The sequence below is a fragment of the Cynara cardunculus genome, assembly GCF_001531365.2.
Source record: "Cynara cardunculus var. scolymus isolate 2C chromosome LG 1, CcrdV1, whole genome shotgun sequence".
In the NCBI taxonomy this organism is placed as follows: domain Eukaryota; kingdom Viridiplantae; phylum Streptophyta; class Magnoliopsida; order Asterales; family Asteraceae; genus Cynara; species Cynara cardunculus.
Genome location: NC_037528.1, coordinates 14,867,953 through 14,893,558, shown reverse-complemented (window position 1 = coordinate 14,893,558; position 25,606 = coordinate 14,867,953). Strand labels below are relative to the sequence as shown.

General features: G+C 32.6%; 4 protein-coding genes across 5 annotated transcripts; 3 read left to right on the top strand and 1 right to left on the bottom strand.

Moving 5' to 3' along the window:
- The first annotated feature begins 2,030 nt into the window (after positions 1–2,030).
- LOC112528201 (40S ribosomal protein S17-like) lies at positions 2,031–3,858 on the top strand. Of its 2 annotated transcripts, XM_025139171.1 has the most exons (3): positions 2,031–2,110; positions 2,194–2,232; positions 3,233–3,858. In XM_025139171.1, the coding sequence occupies exon 3, from the start codon at positions 3,246–3,248 to the stop codon at positions 3,684–3,686; it is 441 nt and encodes a 146-aa protein (XP_024994939.1). In that variant the 5' UTR covers positions 2,031–2,110; positions 2,194–2,232; positions 3,233–3,245; the 3' UTR covers positions 3,687–3,858. The 2 variants fall into 2 exon arrangements, with proteins under 2 accessions (XP_024994939.1, XP_024994947.1); XM_025139179.1 differs by lacking the exon at positions 2,194–2,232.
- Positions 3,859–8,524: 4,666 nt separating this feature from the next.
- LOC112500780 lies at positions 8,525–12,823 on the top strand. The gene is made up of 3 exons (XM_025104362.1): positions 8,525–9,228; positions 9,622–9,809; positions 11,890–12,823. Exons 1-3 carry the CDS (start codon positions 8,649–8,651, stop codon positions 12,598–12,600), a joined length of 1,479 nt encoding a protein of 492 aa, XP_024960130.1. The 5' UTR covers positions 8,525–8,648; the 3' UTR covers positions 12,601–12,823.
- A 3,147-nt stretch (positions 12,824–15,970) lies between these two features.
- LOC112501230 (protein PHLOEM PROTEIN 2-LIKE A10-like) lies at positions 15,971–17,354 on the top strand. The gene has a single exon (XM_025104942.1). The coding sequence runs from the start codon at positions 16,087–16,089 to the stop codon at positions 17,299–17,301; it is 1,215 nt and encodes a 404-aa protein (XP_024960710.1). The 5' UTR covers positions 15,971–16,086; the 3' UTR covers positions 17,302–17,354.
- Positions 17,355–17,410: 56 nt separating this feature from the next.
- LOC112501240 (phytosulfokines 3-like) lies at positions 17,411–18,351 on the bottom strand. Its single transcript, XM_025104952.1, has 2 exons — positions 17,721–18,351; positions 17,411–17,631 (listed from the first exon to the last, which is right to left on the bottom strand). The coding sequence occupies exons 1-2, from the start codon at positions 17,931–17,933 to the stop codon at positions 17,509–17,511; spliced, it is 336 nt and encodes a 111-aa protein (XP_024960720.1). The 5' UTR covers positions 17,934–18,351; the 3' UTR covers positions 17,411–17,508.
- Positions 18,352–25,606: the final 7,255 nt, after the last annotated feature.

Genomic DNA, 25,606 nt, shown 5'->3' with positions numbered 1-25,606 from the left:
GATTATGCATTTGAATATTTGTTCAATTGATAAAATACGACTATCATTTAATTTACTTAAAAAAAATATTTGGTTTTTTTTATTACTTTAATTACATTCTTAATTTCTTAATTTTCCTATTCAGTGTACTAGATTAAATTACTTTCTTTTCCTTTTAAAAAATGTGTTTACATGTAATTATTTGCTAAAGACAAAACTGTTTATAATTAATTAATTTATTTTAAGAAAAAATAAAAATAAATATATCAACATTTATTTGGAAGGAAAGAAATAATAAATAAATATATGATTTATTGTTTTTTAATTTTTATTGAAATAGAAAGGGAGGTTTGAGCCTTTGACTATGACGTAGGTAATGCGTCACAAATCATCTTAGAGGAAAGGTTTTTATTTAAAATATAAACTTAATAATAAACTCTAAATTAATATCCATGTTGAAATTATTTTATTACATACACTAATTAACAACGACGTAATAGTTGTTTGAAGATTTTATAACATCTATTACTTTATGTCGTAGATATTATTTTGATTTGTATGGAGTTTGACGGCCCCATTAACATATATTTTTATTATGGAAAATTTTACGCGACAACCTACTTTAATTTTCGACCTTTAAGTTATTGATGATTTGATTGTCCTCTATGATTGATGCTTATGTGTTTTTTAAATCTTATATAATTCTAATTTCTAGGGAGTTTGGCGTTGGTGATAAATTGTAACATCTGAATAAAAAAAAATACAGTAATGTAATTATCAACCCATGATCATCAATTCAAATAACAACAGAGAATGAATATAGACCACTGATTTAAAACTCGTATAACTATTTTCAAATATACGTATCAAGTTTTGGAATCCTAAAGACTGATCTCAATCTTTAAAAAAATTGAAGGGACTATTTACCTAAATACTTACCTGGTAAGTATTTAACATTAGAAGTCAACACTATAATTTATTTTATTGGGTAAGATTGTAGTATATCAAAACGTATCTTATGCAACAATTTACCTGATAAGCGCAGATAAGAGTCGTCACCCTCACTTACCGGGTAAGACTCTCCATCCTTATCATTGCTCTTACCGGATAAGATTCTTGGTCCTTACCATGTTCATCCAGTGAAAAAAATTACCGTATAAGTACTTACCGGGTAAACGTTTAATAAACAGCCCCTAAAATTATCTAGACTTGAAACATCCGGAGGGTAAATACCATACTTCTCAACTTTCACACGAAACAGGGATTTACCAAAAAAAAAATAATCAAGAACATTAAAATAGTGAAATCTTGAGGGTAGAAAATGACACTAATGTAATTTATAGGGGTAAGAACATCATTTTCTCAAAGAAGTTTAAATAGACAACCTCGCGACTTGTGATTAGGGGTGTTCAGAAACCTGATCAACCCAACCTAACACGAAATAACTCAACTTGAAGTAATTCGATGTCTAATCGAGTTGTAAAATTGTCAAACCGTAAGTATTGAGTTACTATTATTTGAACCCAACCCAACCCGATGAACCTGATATCTTTTTATTTCTTGGATTTAATATGATTGTTGAATATATATTAATATGTACATTAGACAATTACACTATCATCTATGCTCTTCATATACACATATTTTCAATTTATTTACATCTTTATATAACTCATTCGTACATATGTTCAATAACTGTGAACATATATATGTAAATTGAAAAAATTAATTGAATGTGATATACGTAAGAAATATGGATAAGTTGTATCAAATGATTGATGATGAAAAAGAAATTATAAGTAGAGAAATAACATATTCTAGGTTAGAAGAATATTTTAATATACCAATGTATCAATCCGACCAACCCATACGGGTTGGGTTGCACTTTGGTTCGGTTTAAGTTGAGTTAAAAATTTTCAAACCACAAGTTTAAGTTAAATAATTCAAATGTCTTCGATCTTCGATCTGATCCACTCAACCGAACAACCTCTCTAGTCTCTACTACTGATGCCTGTTAAAGAAAAAGAAGTATTTTAGGGTTTTGTCCTTTTCTTTTGGCGACAACATTCTACCAAAGCGAGGGAAAGAAGAGAGTGTGAGCCGCTGTTCTTCGCCGGCACAACCACTACAGGTAAGCAATTCTCCGTCGTCTTATTTAATCTCTCTCTCTCTCTTATTAACCCTCGTTTATACATTTTCTGATTTTTTTGCAAGAACTTGTGACGATGCTAATCAAATTGAAGGACATGACAGGTTGTGATTTCAATACATTACGATATTTCACGTTAGGGTTTTTGGATTGGGAGATTTTGCATTAAATGCATCTGTAATCTATATCGTATACATGGATTTGTATTGTATTGTCTTATCTTATAGTTAATGTTTTTTGTTTGAAGCCATTGATACTTGTTACTTCCATTCTGGAGTTGTGTACGGGTATAGAAGATATAAGAATTAAACATTGTTTTTGTTGATTTATTTGGTTTACATCACTGCACTTATAAGTAGTCTAAGATTTATTGACAAAAAAGTTGCAAATGGGATCTTTGAGACAGAGTGGTCTTTGGTGCATTGGTGATCATTGAGAGAAAGTGACTATGATTACCTGTATTGTTTATGCATTACTGTAATTTCATATCTAGAGGGCACATCAATATGCGTTTCACATGTGAAACACACACAAGAATAAAACACGTGAAACGATATGAATCATAACTTAAAATCAAAGCCATTTATATTTGTTACTTCCATTCATTGAAACGATATCAGACAAAAGATTGATGCTTGTGTGTAAAATGGAGATTGAAGTCTTGGAACCGGATGCTTTAATATGAAGGAATAAGAACTTAGCAAGAAGCCTACACCGATGAATCCATAATCTCTATGCAGTATACATGCTATATTGACTATCCTTAGAACTTCCTCATTGGCAGTCTTTTTGTTATTGTAGGGATCTTAAGGATCAAGTACTTTTGCTTTTCATTTGTTGGTGAGTAAAATACTGCTCTGACCTTGAACACCCGTCTCTTAAATCGTGTTTTTGTTTTCCGTTGTGCATTACTACATCAACATTTTGTTTTTGCTATTAAAAACTTGTATGGTGGCTATTTACCATCTATTTTGCTTCATTTATCTTATATCGGTCAATGTGTTATGATCTTGGTTGAACCTTTTTGTACTCGATTATCTTTATTTATGAATAATTTTGGTAACAATCCTTCTAATGATGTTTTGTTTATATAATTATTTTTAGTTTGGGATAAAGAATGGGGCGTGTGCGTACCAAGACTGTTAAAAAATCCTCTAGGATAGTGATTGAGAGGTATTATGGGAAGATGACTCTGGACTTCCACACAAACGAAAAGATTTTGGAGGAAGTTGCCATCATTCCATCCAAGCGTCTTAGGAACAAGATTGCTGGTTTCTCTACTCACCTTATGAAGCGTATCCAGAAGGGTCCAGTGAGGGGCATCTCGTTGAAGCTTCAAGAGGAGGAAAGGGAGCGTCGCATGGACTTTGTGCCCGATGAGTCTGCCATTAAGACTGATCTGATTGAGGTTGATAAGGAGACAATTGAAATGCTTACTGCCCTTGGCATGGCTGATCTCCCTGGGGTTGTCACGAAATCTGTTGAACCACAGGCTTTGCCATCAGTACCTGCTTTTGGTAGGGGTGGTGATGGTGGTGGTTTTGCAAGGAGATATTAAAAGGGGTAATCTCTATCTTATTCCATAATTTTCTTGTTTTTATTCATGCCTTGTTCTTTTTGGTCCATAAGACTTGGTTGAACAGTAAATAGATTAAGTGATGTTTTAGGTTGGAATTTTGATAGACGGAATCTCCTTGCGGATTTTTCATTGTTTGCAGCATCGGCCGAGTTTCCATGAATTGCAAGATAAATTCATTGGTCTTATACTTCATTATGAATGTAGTTGGTTCCCCAGTTTATTAACTGGTCTGAATCAAACATAATTAACTGGTTTTTATATTTATAGATAGATTATTCGTATGCCAAACATGACGTAACTTAATGATTGACGTAAGTGAATCCAATTTTTATCTTCCATTTTAATACAAAGACAATGTATATCCTTATGACGTGTGTTTTCGCTATTTGGGCAAATGGTAAAAACACTGCATCATAAAGATCATAGTTTTGGGACAAAAAATGAACATGTTTCAAATATAATGGAATTTGTCTTTGATGAATGGTCATGTGATAACAGGAGTTAAGGTGAGAAATGTAAGAAGGGATCTGAACCATTGATCATTTATAATCTATCCATGAATTATGATTCTCATGGGAATTGATTCGATGAATCTCGGTTACACCATCGATGTTGATCTTCAATTAGGATGATGAAATCCTTTTTCATCATATTTTTCATTCTCAGTGGAACCCAATCCTTATTCTTATTTGGTGAAATAGTTTTTTCCCGATTAATTTAACAAAGATCCAATTATTCTTATTTTATATATATGTTACCAGATAAATAGGTTTTTTAAGTTATATATATACATATATCAGTTGGTTAATTAAGAAAAAAAAATACAAAATGTGATAATATTTTGATCATGGTTCTAAATAGCTTGTTATAGCGTGTTACGACATCAAGCTTTGGGTTCGCCGCCGCATTAACCCTCATGGCTTCATTCTTAGGCTTGGGTCTACTTTTATAATATAAATTGAGCGATAATGTATGAGACATAGGATTTAAATAAACATAAAAAGGAAACTTAAAAACTAAAACCTCGAATAGGTAAATATTTACTTAGATTCCCGTATACGAAAAGTAGAACACAAATTCTTTGAAAATTGAAAAAAGTAGTGAGTAAGGATTCAAGAGATTCAATCCCGATTTTAGACTCTTGGTATCATTTTCTATAACCTCTATATATCTGGTATCAATAGCTCTTCTTTCTTTTTAGTTTTATTACTTTTCATGAATTTAATTTGTTCGAAAGTGATTCAAAACACTAACACATGCAAGGGCGGGTGGGTGCGCGTGTGTGTGCCGCCTTAGAGCATGTCTTAAGCCTCATCGCAACTTGTAAGGCTTGAGGTTTGACCTCGCCACCATGACATGCCTCGTGTCATTTAGAACCTTGATTTTGGTACATTTCAACCTTTTTAAACAAACTTCCATTTATTTCGACAAAGAAGTTGTAAATCTCCAACAGCTTATCTAAAATGAAGAAAATGGGGATTTTGAGCCCAATATTTTGCTCCAACAACTTCCCCAAAACTATCTTTAAAACGGAGAAAAAAGAGTTTTTTCTCCAAATATGGAGTATGGGCACTCAAAAATACAGACCGACCCAACCAACCCGGCTAACCCAACCTGAAAAAACTTTAAAAAAATCTCAACTCGATGTAAACTCGATGTAACTCGACACATCGTTGATACAAAATTAGACCAAACCGCATCTATTGTGTTGGAATTGGGCCGGGGTGCTTTGTATCCAACCCAACCCGATGAACTCGATGCTTTTCTACACTACGGATTTAATATGGTTGTCAATTCCTTGATTAATATATGTAAATTAGACATTAGACCAACCCATAAGTAGCTATATTCAAATTGTATTACCTTTTAACCGTAATTTTACTTTCTCATTTGCATGAACTTCATTTTGTTTTTGAGTTTATTAGCCTTTTTTGTATGTTCTTATTTTGATTATAAAATGATATACCAACGATTCAAACCGACCAACCCAACCCAACCCGGACGGTTTGGGTTGGGTTGGGTTGTAGTTTTGATTGGGTTGAGATTTTTCAAACTGCAAACACTGAGTTCGGTTGTGTTGTTCAAATGCTTTTAACCCGATCAACCCAACTCATGTGCAACCTTAATTCGGAGAACAACTCAAAAATTATTACCAAATGAGACCATTAATAAGAAACTTTAAAAATATATTTTTAAAGAGAGATATAATATTTTAATAAATGAATAAAATATTTTAATATTACGATCAATATTGGATTCTCTAAAACGAAGAATCTCTTGGAGATAAATATGTAACTTTTTTTTAGATTTTGACTTTTGATTCTCTATTTTGAAGAAATTTTAGGGAATTTCTTGCTCTTAATGGACCATTCGTATCTAGGGTTGTGCAAAACATGACTGTATCCGATTTACCCGACCGAATAAACCCGATCCAATCCAGAAAAATATTACCCGAATGTCATCCAAAGTCCGAACCCAAAATTTATATCGGGTAAGGCAGATCGGGTAGGATCTCAAGATCCTTCCCCTAAACCCGCCCGAAATCCGAAGAACACAAAGGGCTTTTAGGGCTTAGGGCTTTTCCAATAAAAGAAACGGTTGTGACTTGTGAGGCTGTGTGACGACCGACGAGGCGGCGACGACTACGAGTGACGACCAAGTACCAACGGCGACGACCGACGAGTGAGGAGTGACGACCGTCCGACCGACGAGGTGACTGCACTGCCTCTCTTTAGAATGCAAAAACAATTACATAATCTTTCGCTCTGAATCTCTGATAAGTGATAACCAGGCCCGTTTCTGACATTTTTTAGGCCCTGGGCTAACATAAAAACAGGGGCCCCACTGCAAGAAACAAGGCTTTTAGCAACGACTTTTGTTGTCGCTAAAAGTCCATTTATCATTAGAAAGAGTATATAACAACAACATGTCATCGCTATAACTTGTGATACATGTCATCGCTAAAAGGCGTATCGTCAAAACTCACTTTTCTTGTAGTGACCTCCGGTAATAAATGTTTTTCATTAGTATAAAATTGAGCACAAGAAATGCTAATAATTTACTGAGTAAAGAATCTTATTTATCTTTATTATAGATATATAAGAGAGTACTTAAATTTACGTACTTTTTATTATGTAATTTTAAACCAAGAGTATAGAAACTATGGTTGATAAATTTTTATAAAAAATAAGAAATTTTTACTTTATAACAAGAAATATATGTTATTTTGATACAAAAAGAGATTTCGTGTTAATGAAATAAACGTGAGGTCAATGAGAGATACATAATAAAGAAGATTATCAAGGTTTTCTAGACAAGTAGACAAATGAAGATCAATAAGAATATGAAAGAGAAGATGATCTATTGAGATCTAGTAAAAATAAATAATGAATTAAACATATAATATGCAAACTCAACAAATAATTGTTTGAGCATTTAAATAGAATCTTGTGGTGTTGTGGAATCCCAATGAAAGATACATAAGTCAAACAATTGATGAAAATATTTAAATTCTATTTTCCTTTTTTTTTGCTCAACTAAAATAAGATGTTAATATTAAAAGTTTATGGAACATGACATATATAAGAGACATTACTAAATATATCTAGCAAAAAAAAATTTTTATTGATTAATCACAAAACCATGAAACACGTCATAAATCATAAGAACAATAGATTAATTGTAAAAAAAAAGTAAAATATTTTATGCAGAAGCAAAATTAGATAACAATAGTCAACAAAAACAATTAGAACAACATAACCAAATAGCAATAGTCAATAAAAATAGAAATTGATAAAAATATCTAACAAAAATATAYARYAATAGCAAGCACATGATCTTAACGTTGAATTGTTGAAGAACGAAAATATTCAAGTATATAGAGATAACCATAGCCAATATCATTGGACCTTATTGAAGATAAAAAAAATTAGAGGGGTAATAAACAATAGCATATAATGAATAACCAATTTTTTTTTTTTTTTCTTCTCTAATGTAATTAGTTGATATATTTTTGGGCCCTTATTATCTACTAAATTATTTTTGTCTCTTATTATATGCTACAATTTTTTGGTTTCTTTAATTTATTAAATTCTTTTAGACTACTATATATTTTAAAGTAAAAAATTTGGGCCCCTTATATTTTTGGGCCTTGGACATGCGCCGGTGCCGCCCTCCCCCAGGGACGGCCCTGGTGATAACTAATTAACCACTTTAGTCTTAGCTATCACAACTACACAGTCTACACTTCTGTTTTGAGGGCAAGTTTGATACATATTTTCACAAATCATTACAAGTATTCTTCATGCATCCAAGTTAAAAAGTAAAGGTGCAAACATCTATGATTGCCATCACTGCAGTTATCTGAATTCTAAAGTGCACTTGGTCTTTATCGAAGGCATCTCACGCGATATGACACGAACCCTGAACTGTATGTTTCGGATTGTGGTTTTGTACCCCGACATCCGATCGGATTAACCCTTATGGTATCTATATGCATCAGGATCCCGATTTTTTCGCTGCTACCGCAGGCTTTGCCCTACCGATGCTATTACTCAAAACTAACATGAAATGTATGCTTGTATATTCGATCATAGCTTAAAATAAGAGCTTTAGTTTCTATTCATAAAATAGGGATAGGAGGAAGGAGTAGTTTATTTAAGATGTAGTTTCAATGGTATTCAATTCTACAAAAAAAATTTCCCTAAAAATTGGTTTTCAAATCCTAATTCGGATCTTATTGAATGAGATGCTCTAATTTCCTGGAACACCACCTTGACCTATCATTCGCAACGACTCCGTGTGAAAGAGTCAAGCATCTTGTGTACAAGTCAAGCAACTCCGTATCCGATAACCGACCGACCTTCTTAACTTTAACTATACTCAGAGTACTACCGCCGCCGACGATCGCAAGTCCCTGAACCTGGAATTTCCAATTCTATAATGTCATGGTTCGTTCGATCCATGGCCAACTCCCTCAAGCTAGACGACGGCGGCGGCGGCGGCGACGAAGGACACCCTGTGAACAAAAGCACGGACGTCCTGACTAATAAGAAACACGAACAACAAGTTAACGACGATAATTCGCCTCAATCTCCAGGACGAGGCGTAAAAGAAGACCTATCAGAGATCACCAGAACCCTAACTCGACAACTCTGGGGCGTCGCTTCATTTCTTTCCCCTTCGCTTCCCCCCGGACACTCTAATGAGCGATCGGAGTCGTCCGATCCAGAAGCTTCTGCTCCAGAAGCGATATCTGGTATACGCAGAGACTTCGCCGAGATCGGGGGGAAGTTCCGTACTGGAATTGCTAAGCTGTCTAACAATTTAGATGTGTCGGAGATTACGAAAATGGCTTCGAGTTTTCTTGAGCTGGAATCGGACGATGACGATTACGGTTCAACTGATGACGATGGTGCCGTTGGCGTTACGGATGAGGTTGTGGCTTTTGCTACGGATATTGCAATGCACCCTAAGACTTGGTTGGATTTTCCTTTACTGAAGGATGAAAACGATGATGAAGGTAAAACAATTTCATTCAATATTGCAATATACTTAATAGTCAGAGCATATTGGACTATGTACTGATTATATCATACATGGTTTTTGGTAATGCTAATTTTGATTTTAATTGATATGAGCACAATTGAACAACTTAATTTATGGAAAACAAACAAGATTTTATCATCCAGAGTGTTTATAGATGTTGCATAACTGCCAAGACTTCTCCCGCATTGATGAAAGTTTCACTTCAAGCTAATGCTTCGTTTGTCCTTTAACATCTATGAAAACCAGGTCTCTTTGATGTTTCTGCTGGCTAACTAGTGAAGTTTCGAAGTCATTTACTATGAGAGTATCCTATCATATGAGTGTGGGTCTGATGATCATATTATGCTTGCTGTTCCTTTTACTCCAGATTTTGACCTATCTGATGCCCAACAAGAGCATGCTTTGGCTGTTGAACGTTTAGCGCCAAGATTGGGTGCTCTTAGGATTGAGCTCTGCCCAGCTTATATGAGTGAGAGTTCCTTTTGGAAGATATATTTTGTACTTTTGCATCCTAGGTTTGAACGCCATGCTGCTGAACTTCTTTCAACACCCAAGGTAAGTGTGCTAGGTAACTATGCTGACTTCTTATTTTTCGTCTTATCAAATTTTGTTTTGAATTCCAATATTTCTGAGAGACTCCAGCTCTAACTCATGGTCCTGTGGATTTTGTTTATCCCTACAAATCTCTGGCACAAATCTTCTAAACTTTTTAGGTTGGCTAAACAAGTGATATGATTTATATGGTTTATGTTCTGTGCTTGCTTTTACTTGGCCTTATACTTGCAGATAAGTTTTGGAGTACAAAAAGCATTCCTATTTCCCTAGCCTAGTATAATAACTAAACTTGTAGCTTGCTGCTAATTTTATGCTTATGTCGCCTATGAAGTTTGCATGTGGCATCTCTCAACTGTGCTAACTAATGTTGCTGGATGGAAATAGACACATATGGTGAAGTCACTATGACATTAGTTAAAATTTGGGAATGGACACTTGCTCATTTAATCAGGTTCTCTGTACAGGAGCTTAATTTAAACTTGCAATTGTTGAGTTTGAGCTTGACACAGGTACATGCTATCATGCAAGAACGACTTCCTAATGTGGCAATCTCTATGCCCGAACCTAAACATTTTTAGCGCGTTGTGTTCTGTCCCCTGTTGCAAGAAACACATAGTGGCACAACTGATTTTTCTGGCCTTACATTATGCTCAATATCGGAAGCTGAACCTTACAGCTGCCACAGTTCACTAATGGAGGTTTCCTTATGAACATTTAGATAGGCTAGTTTCTAGTGGAGACTGTGGAGTTTGTGGGTGTAATTGAACTGCGTTGGATAACATATTGTAGTAATGACCTTCAAATAATGTGCTTATCTTACATCTCTTTGCTATTGAATAATGGCCATAAGCTAGGTATTAGTTTGTTCTATTGCATATATTGTTGTGATTGAACTAGATTTTGTTCGTTCCTCCTCAACCTTGAACACTTTGGAGCCTCCTAAGAAAGATAAAAGGTTAACTTAAGACTGCTGGTTACCTTGATCAGCTAGCGTCAGTAAGGTGCCAAGTCATTTGCAAGTCGCAATGTAAATAGGTGTGAATAATACTACAATAATGTTGAAATAAAGGTGTGATAGTATTGAATAACACCACTACCTATCATCAAAGCACAGACAAATACATAATACATGTATAATAAAAGGCAAAACAGCCAAATTGGCTGGAGTTCTGATACTGGCCAAGTTTAACCAACAGGTTGTTTTTAAGTCCCATACTAGTTGCTTTCGGTTGCCAAGGACAAGTTCAGAAAAAAATGAACATATTTGAGAAAACAAGTCGTTAACGTTAGCTTTATAAAACCCTAGAGTAAAACAATTATTCCCTATATTTTTAGCTTAATCGGGACCCTTGTTGTAAAGAAAGTTCTAGGGGCGTTTGGTTCACTGAATGTTTTGGGAAGTAATGAAATCTGTCAAAGGGATTGAAATACAAAGGAATTGGAATCGAATTGAATCAAGTTTGACCATACGTCTGGTTGGCTGGAAACAAAATGAAATTTGTCAAAGCAATTGGAATCTGTCTATAATGCAGTTTTGGAATTGGAGAAAATGATGATAAATGACCAAAATACCCCCTTTATGATATTTTTGTTTTTTTGTTGATTCAATTATAAATGCTAGTAAAATCATTTATTATTTCAAATTATTTATTATTTTAGGGTATTTTGTCTTGAATGAAATTTAATTCCAAGCAAAAAGCCATGGAATGAGTAGTCATCCAATCGGTGGAATCTCTAATTCCATTGGAATTGAATTCAATTTCAACGCAGTTATTAGACAGACAAGTTTTGTGGTCCATCTGATAGATTCCATGACTACCTTTGTGTTGGCTTATGAATCGTTTGTTCAGCCCAATCCATTACATGTCTAATCTTCATTTATTTGGCCACATATCCAATGCTACTCTGTGCTGCAATGAGATATGAGAAATGAAATGAAGTCACTAAACGAACTGGCTCTAGTTTTCTATTGTTAAGGAGATTAAGGCTCACAGTTACCTTTATATAATTTTACAATGGCACTCTGTTTTTTTTCTCATTGCCTCTTACTGTCCCACCAATCTCACTTTTCTCTTTGCAGATTGTGAAAGTCAGAGCCTCACTAGCATATGAGTTGAAGAACCGTTTTTATCCGGAATCCAAGAAAGAAGGGCCAAGAAGCAATTTTTATCCTGAAAATATGCTTGATTCTGCACCTGGAGAGCGTCATTCTGTCCCATCCAGCACCAAGTTAGAATCTGTCCCCCTTGAGATATCTGCAATCGAGACTGGCACCCCCACTATATTAGCTAATGAAGAGACTGAAAAACACCCTATCCACAGTGATGAGATTCAGATTGTAGACAAATCTGTGATTCAAGAGGAGCCTCACAATCAGAATAGGGGTTCCAATGTCACCTCAGTTGCAATGGAAGGTAAAGATGAGACAGATGATTGGTTAAAGGAAGAAAACTCGGAGATTGTTGGAGGTAGAATTACCATTCCTATCGAGAATGATGAGGATGTGTCGTTTAGTGAGCTTGAGGATGATGATGATGATGATGATGATGATGGAAACATACCTATAAATTACAAGAAACCAACATATGGCTCTGATTCTTCAACAAAAGACTCACGAGGTTGGGTTCAGTTGGGTCGAAGCTCCACTGGTTTGGGTAAGGACAGCCACTCTTCGACGATTGAACGTGGTGGGTCTGGACAAGTAAGCATTCATAACTCTGAAAGGAAGGAACCTAACGATTGGCTTGATGTTGTCGACATTGATGATATCAAACATTTTTCTAACTCATAATTGTTGGACTAATCGTGTATGGCGGCGTAAATAGTTTGTTTGTTTACAGTTTCTCAAGCGTAACTACAGCTTCTGATGTGTATTGATCTGGGGAAATACGTGCCCACTTAAAGTGTGGATTATGATGGTCAATTCTGATTTCTTGCAAGTTGCATATGTGATATGCCTGTGATTTCAAGTCGTTAAGAGTAAGGAGCCGTTTACCGAATGCTTACAGAGTGAGCGCTCAATAGCAAGAGTCACCACCCAACTTATTCTTATCAGGTTCTCGGTCGTAAGTGTCTCTTACCCGGTCAGATTCTCGTTCATTTTCATGCTCACCCGGTAAGTGACACTCGACAAATACTTGCTCGTGTTTGGTAAACTTCCCATAAGTTGCATATAACAGCTAAAAGACCAAGTTACCCACAGGTAGCAGGGAGTTATAAGGTGATCATTTGTAGATCACATAATGCATCTTTTTTCTCCTTGATAGGTGAAAATGGAGATTGATTCAAGTGTGTGATCCGTTGTAAGGTAAGAGCTCTATTGTAATCATCTCTTGATCGTTAAAGTACAAGTTTCTGTCTCTTCTTGTGGCTGTAATGGTACGATAGTCCCCCTCCCCTACAAATCTAATAATTCATATAAACTTACAAAACCAGTTTTCATGTATTGTTTTTATATGTGAAACAACACGTATGAAAACACAGTGTTTACGTGAAACATTCAAGACTGTTTTTTCACACACAAAACAGTTTAAAAAAACCATGTGTAAAAATGTAGTGTTTATACAAAAATTGGAGATTGAATTTCAGATGTTTGTTGTTAAATTTCTTATGCACTTCGACAAAAAAAAACATTTTTTGGTGGGACACGTGCCACCCTTTAAGATTCTCCAAAATGAATTTTGCTTTTTTTAAAATCTTTCTCCAAAATGGAGAAAACTGGAGAGGGAGGGGGGTAAATTTCTCCAAATTTGGAAAACTTCTCAAAAATGATTACAATGAGAGACATTTTTTTTAATCATATTCACTCGAATAGGAACCGTTGATGTTAAATGTTTATGAGAGAGAATTGATATTTTAATTATATATATAAGTTATTTAATAATATAATTAATGTTCTAATCTTTAAAACAAAAAATCTTGGAGATGAATGTAACTTTTTTTTTTTTTTGAGATTTTGAGTTTTAGTTCTTCATTTTGTAGAAATTAGAGCATCTATAACATATTAGAAAATCAAAAGTCAAATCTCAAAATAATTTTTTTTATTTTCATCTCCAACTTCTCCATTATTATAGTATGAATTATATTATTTTCATCTCGCATCATTATCGCTAGGGACGCTTAAAAACTTGACCAACTCAATCAACCTGGCTTACCCAACTCGACACAAAATAACCCTAACCCAACTCGAAACAACTCAATGTCTAATCGAGTTGTAAAATCTTCAAATTGTAGGTATTAAGCTGGGATTAGTTTATGACCATTTGAACTCAATCAACTCGACAAACCCGATATTCTTTATCTTTTGAATTTAATATGATTGTTAAGTTCCTATTAATACGTACATTAGACAATTACTCAATCACGTACCTTTATACATATATTTTCATTCTTTTCTCCATCTCTGTAAAACTCCTTTGTATATATGTTTTATTAAATGTGAACATATATGTCTAAATTGAGAAAAATAGTTGAATGTGATATATTTGGAATTTAAGAAGTATGGATAAGATATACCAAATGATACAGAAAAATGAATTATGAGTAGAGGAAACAACATATATAAGGTTAGGAGAATATTTTGATGTAATAAAGTATCAATTTGACCAACCCAACCAATCTGTACGGTCTAATTGGATTGAGTTGCACTTTGGTTTCATTTGGGTTGAGATTTTTCAAACCGCAAACATTGGTTGGGACTGTTCAAATGCTTTCAACCCGATCAACACAATAAGAACCTTAATAGAACTCTACAATGAAGTTTTTTTAACAAAAGCTCCACATCCATTTTTATTTACAAAATATAACTTTATTAATTTACGAAGTATAAATTAATGCTAATTTTCTATTTTAAAGTATTTAAAAAATAATCTAAACATAATAATACAATTAGATAATAAAAAATAAAACTTATGACAACAAATTTTTTGTTTTATAAGAATTAATTTATAATTTTTTAATGAATTTTAACTTATCTGTTTTATATTTTTTATAACAGTGGTTAAGAAACAATAAAAAATAATATTAGAAAAGGAATGTAAATAAGAACCCGAATTCTTATTCGAATACCTGAGTTGGACGCTCTTAAAATATTGAAGAACTATCATAATATATTATTAATTTCTCATATATATTTAATTCCAAAGGTTTTTAAATAAATCTTTAATAAAAAAAGATTGAATTTTGTTTTTTATATGATTTTAACAGATTTTCTATATTGTTTCTAAAATGGAAAAAAATAGGGAAAACTTTAAATATAATGAATTTTTTTAAAACTTTCACCAAAGAAAAGAGGAATGAGGTTTTTTTTATTCATTTAACCAAGGAGATTGAATTAATACTATTTTATAAAAAAAAATCTAAAAGTGTATTGAGATTATTAGATTATATAATATTTGAATAATATAATTAATGATGAAATTTAAAAAATAAAGGATCTGTTAGAGTTGAATATTGTTTATTTTAAAAAATTTGACTGAACTCTTGGATGTATATTTTAAAAAATTATAAAAAATATGTTTAAGGGGTTGTTTACTAAACGTAATTTTCCTTACCAGAAGAATATGACGAGGGTCAAAAATCTTATCCGGTAAGAGCAATGATAAATATGAAGAGTCTTATCTGATTAGTGAGAGTTACGACTCTTACTGGGGTAAGCGTTTACTGGGTAAATTGTTGCATACAATATCATTTTGATATACTACAACCTTAACCGATAAAATAAATTACAATATTGACTTCTAATACTAAGCACTTACTGGATAAACATTTAATTACACTACGCTACCCCTCACCTGTGAAAATTTCTTTTTCAAAAAATAAATGTTGGCAAACATATTTAAATCATTAATGGCAAACATTAATAATTTTCAGTAAAAGAAAAATCATTAATGACGATTTTTCATAAAAGAAAAGTATTAACATTTTTTGCATTAATTTTATTTTTAACCAAAAATTACCCATCCAGAATTAATAAAAATAAACTTAAATAGAAAAATAAAAATAAAAATTGTAAGTTGGTGGTATCTCTTTGTGAATTTTTGGTTAAATTGCCAGAATTTGTGGCTAAAAACAAATACAAATTATTTATTGATATTTGGCAATTGGCATATATATCCATCCAAAAAACAAGCCGTGGCAGACTCTGCAACTGCCTGCCTATCCCACTACCTTTCTTTATTCCTTGAATGTTTTGCTAATTTATCCTCCAGATCAAGAATTCGATTGTTTCTTGTTTAATTAAACCCACAAAACCCTAATTTATCTTCCCGTCTCCTACATGGATCTACGGATATTAAACAAGGGTTTGGCTTGCACCCACAAACGAAAAAAATGGATTCTTCTCATCGCTGCTTTAGGGGTTTCGACTTATGGTGCTTATAAGGTTTGTACACTGCCTTCTGTAGCTAAGAAAAGGGCCAGGGCGATCAAGTTCTTAGCTGCCTTAGCTTCACTTGTTCAATTTCTAGGCGATTCTGCTGACACAATTGGAATTATGAATAAGGATTTGAAACAGTTCCTACAATCTGATTCTGACCAAATCCCCTCTAGTCTAAGCCAATTGTTCAAAATCACGAGTTCTGATGGGTTTTCAGACTCCGTTGTTAGGGTAACTAGGGCTTTGACAGTTGGAGTTTTACAGGGGTCTCTTGTTGAAACCAGAAAAGGTCATTCTGATGATACGGGTTTTGCCGATAAGGCTTTGGATAAGTTGTTTTCCCCTGCTGGTTCTGGTTTTGTTTCTGTGGTGGTTGGGAGTTTTGCCAAGAATATGGTTATGGCGATCTATGCTGATAAGGAGGTCACTAGAGGTTCTGTTGTGAATGGATCAAAGAATTCAGCCGATTCAGTTCAGAGATGGGTGGATGTTATAGGTGATGATGATAAGTGCAGGGAACTGATTGGGGATTCTATACAGCAGTTTGTGAGCACAATGGTGACGGTTTATCTCGATAAAACCATGGATATAAACCCCTATGAGCAGATTTTTTCAGGCTTGAGTAACCCTAAACACGAAGAAAACGTAAGGGATTTGTTGGCGGTGGTTGCCAACGGTGCTATAGAGACTTTTGTCAAGACGTCTCACCAAGTCTTAACGAATTCAAACACAAACGGTAATTCAGATTCAAGTTCAACTCCTTCGTATTTTCTTAGGGGAAGTTCATCTAATGTTGGTAAAGTTTTGGATGGGAAAGAATTAGCATCGAGTAAACTGAAAGCAAGAAAAGATCATAATGGGTGGGTGAGTAAGATGTCATCTAGTCTAGCGATCCCCGGAAACATGGGGTTTGTTCTTGATATGACGGGAAGGGTGACACTTGCGACTATGAAGTCGTTTTTGGGATTTTCGTTGAACAAGTTGTCTGAGGGTATGAAGAAAAGTGGTCAAGAAGCTTACAGGTACCTGACTGCAAAATCTTTGATTGTTATGACCATATACATTTCACTGTATTTGCACCTGTTAAGCAGTCCATGGACTTTGGTCTCAGCCTAGCATGTAGCTCTGCGTTTGAGTTCATCTTAGCCTATAGATACAACCATCTGTGTATATATATATATATATATATATATATATATATATATATATATACTGTGAACAAAATGAAATGAAATGATCTCTGAGTTTTATTGTATTTCTGCTGTTGCCATCATTAAAGAATCTTGAGATAACAATAGACATGAATAAAGATAGAAGCTTTTTTCATGGGGTTTCCTTCTGCGTATAGATATAGTCGAGATGAGCAACAAGACTCCTTCTCATCAAACATTCTTCTTCACCAATTCCTTTGCACCCTTCTTCAATCTCAGCCGTTTCAACATCACCCTACAAAGAAAATGAGAATACATTTTGATATCTTGAAAAACCATGAAATTGACAAGGAACCAGAGATCAGAAAATGGTTTCCAAGATACCTTATCTTGATGTTTTGTGGTGGTGATCTTGTGGAAAGTGGGGTGGTGGCGGGTGGCAGTGGACGATGTGGAACAGAGGAGAAGGGCTAATAGGAGCAAGAGGATGGTTGCTCTAGCCATGATTGTTGTGGTGATTAAGGTACCCAATGAAAGATGTGGGAAGATATGATTTATAGAAACCAACAAGTGTGGTGTGAAAGGGAGATTAAACATTTGTATAGAAGTTGGATGTGAAATGAATAGATTAGAGGAATAAAGAGGACAAAGAATATAACCTGCAAGTCAGCTATAATGTTGGGTTGGAGACAAATTGATCCACCCGTGAAGGCTCACCCGTGGTGGTCTAATCATAGTCAACCTCACGTCTTGTTTGATTGATAGCATGATATCCAGCTTCAAGGTGGGTTTTCATTGGTTGGTTGATGTTTGGAGTTAACAATGAATTTGTAGTCATGGCATTTTGTCAAACATTTGGTATGCGTCTAGTTTCAACCATTTATGGTAATAGAACAATTAATCTTAGGTGAAGTCGAAATAGTTGCTGCTAGGTACCAGTTGATGAACACTTATTTAACCATGGTTGGTCGTCTCCTCTCCACATAAACAAAGAATCCCAATTTATTTAATAAGATTGCATGTTCATTCGTACCTTCAAATCCATCAAAACGCGCTTTGCTTATGTTATTTATAACTTGTCGACTGCGAACCCCATGTGCATCCCACCAAGTTGGAGGCTTTTTGGATCATTAGCCCATTCTATGATGAATTAAAGGGATTTTTAGGTATATAACTTTATATGAGATTTTAACAAGCCAGTGGTCATAAATTTACTTAAACGATCCATGGATTAGATTTTCAAATGCATGTAAATACGAAAATTTATTGGATACCGGATGAAATAAAATTTCATAACTTGTATATCTTAAAAGTGCCACGTAACGGATTATATTACATTGTTTACAACGATAATAACATGTAGGGCACTTGATTGACATCCCTATATCAATACTCCAAAATCTTGATTCCTCGAATCACAAACTTTGAGCATGACATATGCAACACATGGATACAATTTAAGCAACTGTGTTGCCGGGGTGATTATATCAGATCCACATAAGATTTTAACAAAATTCCAATGCCATATAAATATCTAAGACAATTCATTGTGTATAATTCAGAAAACACAAAATGCAACTATCGATAATGTGTACTTTTGTTATTGACACCAAACTGATTAATTAGTTCTCTTATCAAATGACTAGGATTAAAATCAAAACCCTCGTGATGCCACTGCCACAATAATTTCAAAAACTGTAACAAAAGGTGAATCGCAAAACGCAACTAGCTTTAGAAAAAAAAAATCAAACGATAATCTTAAGATACTATTTAATACATTAAAATATGGCAACATAGACACAAGAAGATAGGTGCTATACATAATATAGGTAACTTAATTACACAATATATATGTTTGAATTTGGGTACAACGACATTATATGCAGGGTCGGTCTTGGGGTTTCTCATATCCTGGGCGAGAAGGTAAAATAATACCCTCAGTATTTAAAAACTACAAATTAAACATACTACTTTTTAAAGGGTTTGGAACCTAATCAAGCTAGACATCTCATACCTAAGCCAATTTTTGTTATTATTATTGAATAATAATTTATTTTTTTGTAATGCATAACTTATGATTATATAATATCATAATGTAATATCAAGTTAAATTGAGCTTTAGAAACTTGTGTATAATAATATTTGTGTTCAAACTAATTGTATAAACCCTGATTATATGTAATTTTTTATTTTATTTTATAATTAATTTTTATATTATATTAATTAATTTATATTACTATTGATAAAAAAATATCTTGGAATCAGGTCTGCTAACTTCTTTCCACACCAATAGAATGGCACTAGACACGCCGTAGGAAATAAAAATTAGAAATTCAAACATATTTAATGGAAGTTGGTGAATATGAGATATTAAACAAACTATGCTTAGGCTCTTCGATCACAAATTCAAACCATGTTTGTTTTGGTTGTATGTTAATGTTATAAGACCTAAGTTTTGGTTATAAAATCAAGTTTACTCTTCTTGAACAAGCATAGAACCTACCTCCATAATTTGCAATTGTCCATGATGTTCTTAAGAGTGCTTGAACACCACAGTAACATAGCACCATTTCGGGTAAAGGAGAAGAATAAATGAGGTTTACGGGTCAATTCGTTAAAAATTAAGGTGGGAAAAGTTTGGTTAAAAAGAGAGGGAAAACTTTTCCGGACGATTTTACTCCTAACACTAAGGATGGAAATAGACGGAGTTAATGACCATGTTCTATGTTCAAAGCAAAATCCAAACCCAAGGGACGACTTTTTGACTTATTAAATTACAAGTTCCACTTTCAAAAAATACTAAACCTCATGCACCAAAATTGAAGTTTTTTTTCCCGATATAGAGGGGGGCAGCCCTTTCAAGATTTTCATTTCTTCTCTAACATAAACTCCAGCAGATTAGAGAATAAGGAATGGTCAAATTTTGATTTCGTCATTACCTAGATCTGGGTTCTCCTCAACCTTTTCTATTAGAGTTGATTTCGTTTTTATTTAGTCATATACTTGAGTTTCGATTTAGATATAGCTTTTTATTTGCAATTCAATTTAGGATATGGGTTTATTTGGGGTTTTGTTTTAGGTTATGATTCAGTTTTAGTTTTTTATTTGTGTTTTGATTTAGGATCTGGGTCTATTTGGGTTTTGTTTAGGTTACAATTTAGATTTAGTTTTTTATTTGTTTTTTGATATGGTATCTAGGTTTATTTGGGTTTTGATTTAGGTTCCGATTCAAATTTAGTTTTTTATTTAGGTTTTGATTTATGATTTGCGTTTATTTGGAATCATAATTTGTTATTTGTTTTAGATATGTGATTCTTCAACAATTTTGGATCTAGGTTTATTTGGTTTTTCATTTTGGAAGTGGCGTTATTTGAAAATCTAAGTTTGTTATTTATTTTGGATGTGTTCCATTAGCAATTTTAGTTTTGTCCGAAGAAGATGACCGGAGAGGTTTCATCGGAGAAGACGACTAGGCACGTTTAACTGGACTACTGGGCTCCCCGGAGAAGAGGTGGATTGTGGCTAGGATGCGTCAGAGTTGTACACATGCTTAAAGCATGTGTAAGATTTGATTCTTTTTTAAGACGATTGAAAAAGATAAAGCAATATGATAAAAAAAACAAATAGTAAAAAGACTTCAATACTTTTAATTTAACGGAGTTAATTAGATAGATCAAAATTGAAATCAAATGACCATAAGAAGGACCAAATTCGAAACAAAATTATAACCACATTCATTAAAACTATAATTAGTTTAAGGGGTTGTTTGTTTACCTCTTAATAGTTCCATTAAGAGGCAATCTCTGAATCGTTAAGAGGTGAATCTTGTTTGTCAAAAAAAAATTTGTCTTTTAATGGTTCAAAAACTCTCTGAATGATTTTGTATCATTGATCTCTCTTAATCATTAAGAGCCCTAATTTCATTGTACACAATTACCAAACAATTATATTTCATTTTTCACTATATCATGAGAGTCTCTTAATCATTCTGCACCAAACCATTCAGCAATTGCCAAACAACTTCTAAGAGAATACTTAGTGGATGATAACCATATGATCAAAAGTGTAATTTACGTTAAACAATTTTTTAAAATTAAATATTCAAAAAATAAAAATAGACATAAAATACCCCATTTTCTGTTTAAATGTTCATTATCCGTTCCAAAATACTTTTTTAACTTTCAATTTGAAAACGTATTCATAATATTTTTTATTCAAAACATAATTTGATTTTAAAATACATAAATCTTTATTTTATACATATAATACCTAAAAAATTATATGGATTAGAAATCAACAGTGAAACATGTATTCTTCTGATATAAATAATTAATATATTAAATATAATTAAAAAAAAATTCAATCATCGATTCGAAGATTTGAAGTGAATCATAAGCACTTTACCACATATTAGATGAAATTCAAACCATCTAGTTTACTCATTTTAATCATTAGTAATAAAAAATAATTTAAATGAATCAATTTTTTTTTACATAAATAGGTTAAAATTGTAATTTTACAAAAAATGTTTCTCAAAACAACAATATGTCACTTAAACCATAATCTTTTTCATCAAATGGACGATGAAAATTCAATTTTAGATATTGAGATCGTCAATTTTTTTCGATTAAACATTTTTCCAATAAAGTAGACATTTTGTCCAAAGTACCTCATGGTTATCAAGAACCAAAATATAATTAGATTTTAAGTTGTTCTAAAATTCGCTTTTTGTAAATAGATATTAAAAATCATTGTTTTATCTTAAATAGGACTTAGGAGTATGCTCACACAATATTCTCGCTACTTATTCTTATACGCCGACATCAAATATTCATAATGTTTCATTAGGCACTACAACTGAATTATTGTAGTACGATGTAGTTCCATGCTTGAAAAAGCAACCATGACAAACATTGTTGTCCACAAAATTGTAGTTGTAGAAACAAAAGTTGTCTATGTACCTCATCAATTTGACTATTTTGGACTACGATCCACAATAAGTGATGTATATTCAGTCGATGTCGTGATCTAAGTCATGTTTTGTACATGCTACTTCGACTTTCTTAAAAGGTGTTTCAACTTTTAATATAATTTTCCTTTATTTTATAAAAAGAAATATAACACTGTATTGATCAATTATAAATCAAGTTGATGTGATTTGTATCATGTGATACAACTTGATTTGTATTAGTAATTCATTACGTTGTTCGATTAATTCATTATGATTTGTTAAGAGGGGGTCATTCCGACAATGATCATACAATTGATCATGATGTTAGATTATGGGTTGAATGACAGTTGTTGAATAGTTTGGTGTATAATGATTAAGTGGTCAGAATGATTAAAAGACCCTCATGATATAGTGGAAAATGAAATATAATTATTTGTTAATTGTTTACAATAAAATTAGGGAGTTGAATGGTCATTGGAGGTCCATGATACAAAATCATTCATAGAGTTTTAAAATCATTAAGAGACAGACTCTTCTTTTGTCAAACAAGATCCACCTCTTAATAATTCAGATACTGCCTCTTAATGAAACTATTAAGAGATAAACAAACAACCCCTAACTCGACAATATTGGAATACTTGAATTATAGCCAATAAAGTGAAGATGAATAATAACAACAAAGCTAACTAATTAAGTTAGAAAAATGAATACAGGGCTAACTTAACTAGTAAATACATGTTAAGTCCTGGGGCTATACATAGGCTTTTGGGGTCCAATATACATAGGCAAAGCTATACATTTAATAAAATATAAATTTAAAAATATAAATTTAAAAATATCATTAAAATTATAAAAATATAAAAGTTTTCATTTTTTGTAATTTTTTTAATTTAATTTTTTTATTATAATTTAATTTAAATTTAAAGACAGAAGTAATTTATTTTTGTTTTAATAATATAATTTTTATAGAAATAATAACTAAGTATTCTGTTAGAATCAATAATTATCCTAATTATATTTTTGATTTTATGTTTAAAACAAGAATTTTATCTTGTATTAAATTATATTTATTAACAGTTAGTTATGTAAATTCAAACATGAAGCTTAATAAGTTGTAATCACGTACAATTTTAATGTAATCTTAAATTTTAAGTAATATGTATCAATAAGCAGTACTTTATATATAAAAGATGATTTTAAGGAGTTTTTGTCAAATGTTTTATAATATAGTATAGATACAGTAATTTGGAACAGAAATGAACAAGTAAAAAATAAATACTCGAAAGTTTGCAAACATAACACATGAACTTTGCAAAAATAAATATTGGAAAGTTTTCAACATTGTTGTTTTCATTAATCCTTCAAAAACATTTTCAAATCCGGAAGTATTTGAAGGCGGTGATGAATCTATTATATGACAAAAATTCGAGCAAAATTTTTATTGGATATTGGGTAAAAATTAGGTCGTATCTTGGGAGGGCAACATCAAATGTATGTCCAATTAGGACATGCAACTAGTATTTGTAGCCATGTCTGTTCAATCCTCTTTCTTGAGTATCAGCCTACAGATATGAATCTTGATTGTGATCACACACGCAAATACTCAAAAGTTGATGCTTTAAGTTATGTGATATGATTTCATCTTACTTGATTAGTTGTAACTATGTTATCTTTTATTATATATTGACTTATTTTTTCTGCACAAAATTTGAAAAATAATTATAGGAGTTTTCATAAATACTATTTCTAAAATGCATCAGATGAATATAGTTATCAAACCAAGATAGGTATTTTACGCATTGAAAGCCCATGATCTAGCACCTGGGGTACCGAAATGAGAAAAACAAGAACCAAGAGTATAAGATTTGTAAACCTTGTGAAAATGGGACGGTGGACGCAGTGATATTTGGATAAATATCACCCATCTCATTCCTATTCCATCAATAAAATTAAGATATATCAGATTTTTATTTATCTTAAATTTATTTAATTCATGTTTATTTTCTCTTTGTACTTACATGTATTTACATGATTGATGGAAATAAACAAGATGTGAAAATTTAAAAGAAGTGATTTTTATCCGTCAAATTTATGTGGATTCATTAATGTCGGTGTACTATAAAGGTAGGCCAAGTGGGTGTGGGTGTGGGTGTGGGTGTGGGTGTGGGTGTGGGTGTGACACCCTTCTCCCCCTTGCTAGCTACTCCACTCTCTCTCTCTCTCTCTCTCTCTCTCTCTCTCTCTCTNCTCTCTCTCTCTCTCTCTCTCTCTCTCTCTCTCTCTCTCTCTCTCTCTCTCTCTCTCTGGATATAAGATTTTTTTTGAAATATATAATATTTATATAAGTTAAATAAAATAAAATAATTTATACATCTTTTTCATTTTTGGTGAGTTTGAACCTCTAATCTATTAGGATGCCAAAAACTCACATATCGCTAGACTAAAGCACCTTTGATATAATGTATATACAAGACATATTAATGGTGTATGTGTTTGTTTTTTACTATGATATATCTAATTGTTCTTATCTTGCGCTGAAAGGGCATCCAATAAATTAAAGGCAAGAATTTGATAACCAAGCCAAACCCAAAGGTTTCATGCAACAACCGACCAAAAAACCCAAAGAGAAATGTACGAATTTGAGGACAATATCTGCAACTACTTCATTGTTGTGATTATAAATTAACAAACGAAGTTGATATGCCTATCGTCTTATCGAAATAAATATCGTACTTAATCAAAATTAATAATATATTCTCAAAAGACAGTGTCGGTTGATACATTTACAAGATGAAACGAAACATAATTGACTAACAACTTTTACAAACTTGTTAACTACATACGTTTTCTTTTATCACTAGTTGTGTACTTGTACGATGTACCGAGACATAAATGGTTAAATCATCAGAGAAGAAAATCTAGAATATATTTGAAGAATAAAGAATTTTATAATGCTAATTATAATCGTAAACACCTGTACATAAATGGTTAAATTTGATAACTTTGATTTTACCTAAATATATTATAATTACCTAATTTTATTGATTTTTTAGTGTTGCTTAAATTGATAGTATTATGTGTAATTATATGATGATTTGATGGTAGGGACTATATTTTATGTGAGATGATGTACCAAAAAACTAGTAGGTGAAGTAACGTGAATGGTTTTAATTAGCTGGGGAATCGACTTTTTGGAAAGCATCTTTGATGTTAATTTTTTTATACATAAAGTTAATTAGAATTAATTAATTAATTATGATTATGGTTATAAATCTGCAACAATTAAGGAACCATTCCACAAAACCACTAACCGCTTTAA